The sequence below is a fragment of the Arachis duranensis genome, chromosome 1, assembly GCF_000817695.3.
Source record: "Arachis duranensis cultivar V14167 chromosome 1, aradu.V14167.gnm2.J7QH, whole genome shotgun sequence".
In the NCBI taxonomy this organism is placed as follows: domain Eukaryota; kingdom Viridiplantae; phylum Streptophyta; class Magnoliopsida; order Fabales; family Fabaceae; genus Arachis; species Arachis duranensis.
In genome coordinates, this window is record NC_029772.3 from 12,588,496 (window position 1) to 12,592,598 (window position 4,103).

A 4,103-nucleotide genomic window follows, 5' to 3' on the forward strand; every position below is an offset into this window, starting at 1 on the left:
GTGTCCATCTCATTTAAGAAACGGGTCATCCTTAGCCGACCTTTAGACACCTGTCTAAGGAATGGATTACCTACGAATCGAGGTCCATGATAAACAGGCCATGTTGTGGGATTCCCGAGGGGCCTAAACCTAATCCTATACACTCGTCGAACCTGGTCCATCTTGTAGACATCATGCACATACAGTTGCCAATCCAGCCATTAGTTTGCACAACAAGCAAACACATGTTGACACGGAACCCGGTCCACTTGGAATTCACCACAGTCACACCGTTGACGACGGAGGTCCACTGCATACTCCACACCATTGGGACACTCACGCACTTCGAATACCTCGTTCTGTCGGTCAAAGCAACTAACTTGGATGTTAACCGCTGCCCGCTGATTCACATGCAGTTTGGAGGTTACAAGCTCAGAGAACACATGTCCTGCGTTAATTCGAGCCTCGGCCTCAGCTCTTTTCCGGGTGAACAACTCATTAAGCCTGTAAAACGTTGCCTTAACAAGTGCCGTGACTGGAAGATTGCGAGCCCCTTTCAGAACCGAGTTGATGCATTCCACTAGATTGGTTGTCATGTGACCCCATCGATATCCCCCATCAAACGCCAACGCATACTGCTCAGGCGGAATCCGATCCAACCAGTTGGTATAAGCCTCACCCCGCTCGCGTAAACGCTGATAACGTGTCTCGTACTCACGAACTGTTCGCGAGTATCCTGTCAAATCAAAAAAGACCCACGTTTAAAAAAAGCTCATCATAATAACTGAGTTCAGGAGTAAATGTAATCATAACTATCATACCGATGTTGACGATTAGTTTCTGCAGATACGGAGCCTTGAATTTCCTAAGAAAGTTGGACTCTATGTGTCTGATACAGAACATGTGGAACGCTCTTGGAGGAGACCAAGCTCCATTGCTACAAGCAATAGCAGCTCTAATGGAATTGTGCCGATCGGAGATAAGGCCGACACCATCACGTGTCACAACATGCTGTCTCAGGTTACTCAGATAAAAGTGCCAAGCCTCAGATGTCTCTCCCTCAACTATCGCAAATGCAATCGGCACGATGTTGTTGTTGCCATCCTGTGAGACTGCAACCAACAAACAACCCTTATACTTTCCATACAAATGAGTTCCGTCTACTTGCACTATTGGCTTGCAATGTCTGAATGCTCTAATACAAGGGTAATAACTCCAGAAGACTCGGTGTAGTACACGAATATTAGGAACCAAGTCATCTCCCTGATACGCAGGCATCGTTTCAAAATGAACGACCGCGGATGGATCCTTGTGACACATAGCCTCAAACCATATCGGCAAGGCTTCGTACGAAGCTTCCCACCCACCGAAAATTGACCCCACTGCCTTCTGTTTTGCCAACCATGCTTTGCGATAACTTATGGTATAGTTAAACTTTGCCTGGACTTCCGCAATCACTGATTTCACCCTTATAGACGGGTCAACTTCTACCAATGGCTTTATTGCTTCTGCAACTGTGTTGGAATCCAGCTTCGAATGATTTTGAGAAATGGTGGCCCTAGTACAGGTGTGACTTCCATTGTACCTCCTTATCTCCAGCAGAACTTTCTGGACATTTTGGTCACCCTGATCAGCCAATCACATCCTGCACCATACTGGGTGCATTTAGCATAGAATGTCGTTGGTTCTGACTCATACACCCGATAATCTACACCTCTGCGGATTGTATAATCTTTCATCGCCTTAATTACTGCCTCCCTAGAACTGAACTCCATTCCCACAGTAAATTCGCCATCTGGCATAAGGGGAAGCTCTGCTGCAATCACATCACAAATTTTAGAGTTGTTAGAAGTAATAATCTAATAAATTAATAATCACAGAGTGATGTCGTTGGTCCGGTTGAACCGGTCGGCCCAGCTGAACCGGTCGGCCCGGCTGAACCGATCGACCCGGCTGAACCCGTTGTTCCGGCTGAACCCGTCGGTCCGGCTGAACTGGTCGGTTATCCTGAACAGGTTGGTCCGGCTGAACCGGTAGGTCCGACTGAACCGCCAGGTCCGGCTGACTTACTAAACAGAAGACTAACTTATTACATGCTATATTTGGCCTATTTACCATTGTCTCTATTGTTTCTCATAAACTCAAACCTCATGCTCAAATCATACTATAACAAATCTTAATTTAAATTGATGGCTCACCTGCATTTGCATATTGAGGAAACTCCGGCTCATGCATAGCCTCCAAATCCAACGACCGCATGAAACTCGGCTCCACAAAAGGCTGCTGGTTTGCTAGTGCATTTGCCACATCCGCCACATCTGCCACCATAGCCTCGTCAGCTTGATCTTCGTCTACACTCGGATCAACAACCTCGTAGTTACTTTCGAACTCTTCTTCACTATCACTGTTGTAATCTTCCAATTCAATGTCTCGGTCCACTGCAGATTGCTCGAACTCGACATACAGTTCGATGAACGATATTTGCGACCGACTTTCAAGATACACTGAAAACATTTCTTGCATACTCGCTTCGTCGGTCACGTATTTCATTTGAAATTGCACGAACCCACCAAAGACAGGTATAGGATATCTGTACAGAACACACGACACTCTGCTAGATATTTGAGAATCTATCTTCTAAAAAATGACACCTTTTAATTCTTCAAATGAAAGTGTGAACGGAATAATAATATCCAACAGATTTTCACATACAAACTTTACTCCTTCTGATGTTTGTAATAAAATTTGGCCATGGTAATACACTTTTAATCTTACTCTATCATCCATGATAATAGAGAAGAGCAGATATACAAACTAAAAGAAGAGATCCGGAGATAAGAAGTTTAGATACTTGTAACACCGGAGAAGAAGAAAATAAAATGAGCTGCTCAGCTGCTTAGCCTGAGAAAGAACATATATATATATCACATTCAAATCGGACCATCTGACCGCTTGCATCCTCTTTCAAAATTTTTTGATCAAGAAAATCGGACAGTCCGATTAGTAAGAAGCCCGCCCAAAAATTTTGAAACCCAGAAATCGCTGGGTCCGATTTGGTGCTCTTTTTGAATGAGGCCTAAAATCGGTCGGTCCGATTTCCTTGGGCCAAAAAAACTAAAATCTCCCCACGCATGAAATCGCACGGTCAGATTACCATGCACGCGACCTCACCACGCACAAATCGAACGGTCCAATTTGTGTCCCCTGACCCCTGATCGAAATCGAACCGTCCGATTTCAGTCCGTCAACTAACCGCCGTCATAACTCTGCTAAACACCTCCCATGTCCATAACCGGGCGTTACACCAAACGCTGCATCATATGTTAAAAAATCAGCCTTGAGGAGAAGGTCTTTTTTGTTGAATAAAAAAAATTATTTCTATTGTGGAGCTGAAACTAAGTAATAAGTTCTTATACCATCAAAGATTCAGAAAAAGTAAAAAATAACAGTAAGCTTAATTCTGTAAAAAAGAACAATGATAGATTTGAATGGAATGAAAAAATTAAAAGAAAAACAAAGACTTGTAATAAGAGTAATCAAATATTATTTTATTTTAGAATTACATATTTTTATTAAGCCAAATTTGCTATATATATAGTGATGATTGAAGTTCAAGACTTATAAAAAAAACCACTAATAATTAATAAAGAAAAACAGCAATACAATTTTGTACACTACTATTGGATACTATTTCTCTCTATTCTTAATAGCTAAGTCCTTAAACGGTTAAGGAAATATAATTAGTTAGATTGATATTATTAATATTTGTTGTTCATATATATATATTTGAAAAAGAAATAAAATTCTACTTATAATGCAACCATTGCATACTGTCACCAAATTGCATGAAGGTTGTGCAATATCCGACAAACTGATTTTCTAGATACAAATACAGTTTTCTCGCTGCAAGCTAAGCCTGCAAGCATAGCAGTTGTACACATCACAACTAGGGTATCCGTAGAAATATTTGAAGATAGGAAATGAATAAAAATTGATATTTCCTAACATGAATAAAGATCTCCTAACATGAATTTGGAGTGGGGATGACAATTGATATTTCCTATTTTAAAAGTTTTATATACATACTAAAAATTAACTATTAAATTAATTATTACGTATTTATT

At 41.2% G+C, this 4,103-nt stretch overlaps 1 protein-coding gene across 1 annotated transcript; it reads right to left on the bottom strand.

The window, feature by feature from the left end:
• Positions 1 to 200: 200 nt before the first annotated feature.
• LOC107479198 (uncharacterized) lies at positions 201 to 2,529 on the bottom strand. The gene is made up of 4 exons (XM_016099339.1): positions 2,178 to 2,529; positions 1,680 to 1,795; positions 801 to 1,605; positions 201 to 715 (listed from the first exon to the last, which is right to left on the bottom strand). The coding sequence occupies exons 1-4, from the start codon at positions 2,527 to 2,529 to the stop codon at positions 201 to 203; spliced, it is 1,788 nt and encodes a 595-aa protein (XP_015954825.1).
• Positions 2,530 to 4,103: the final 1,574 nt, after the last annotated feature.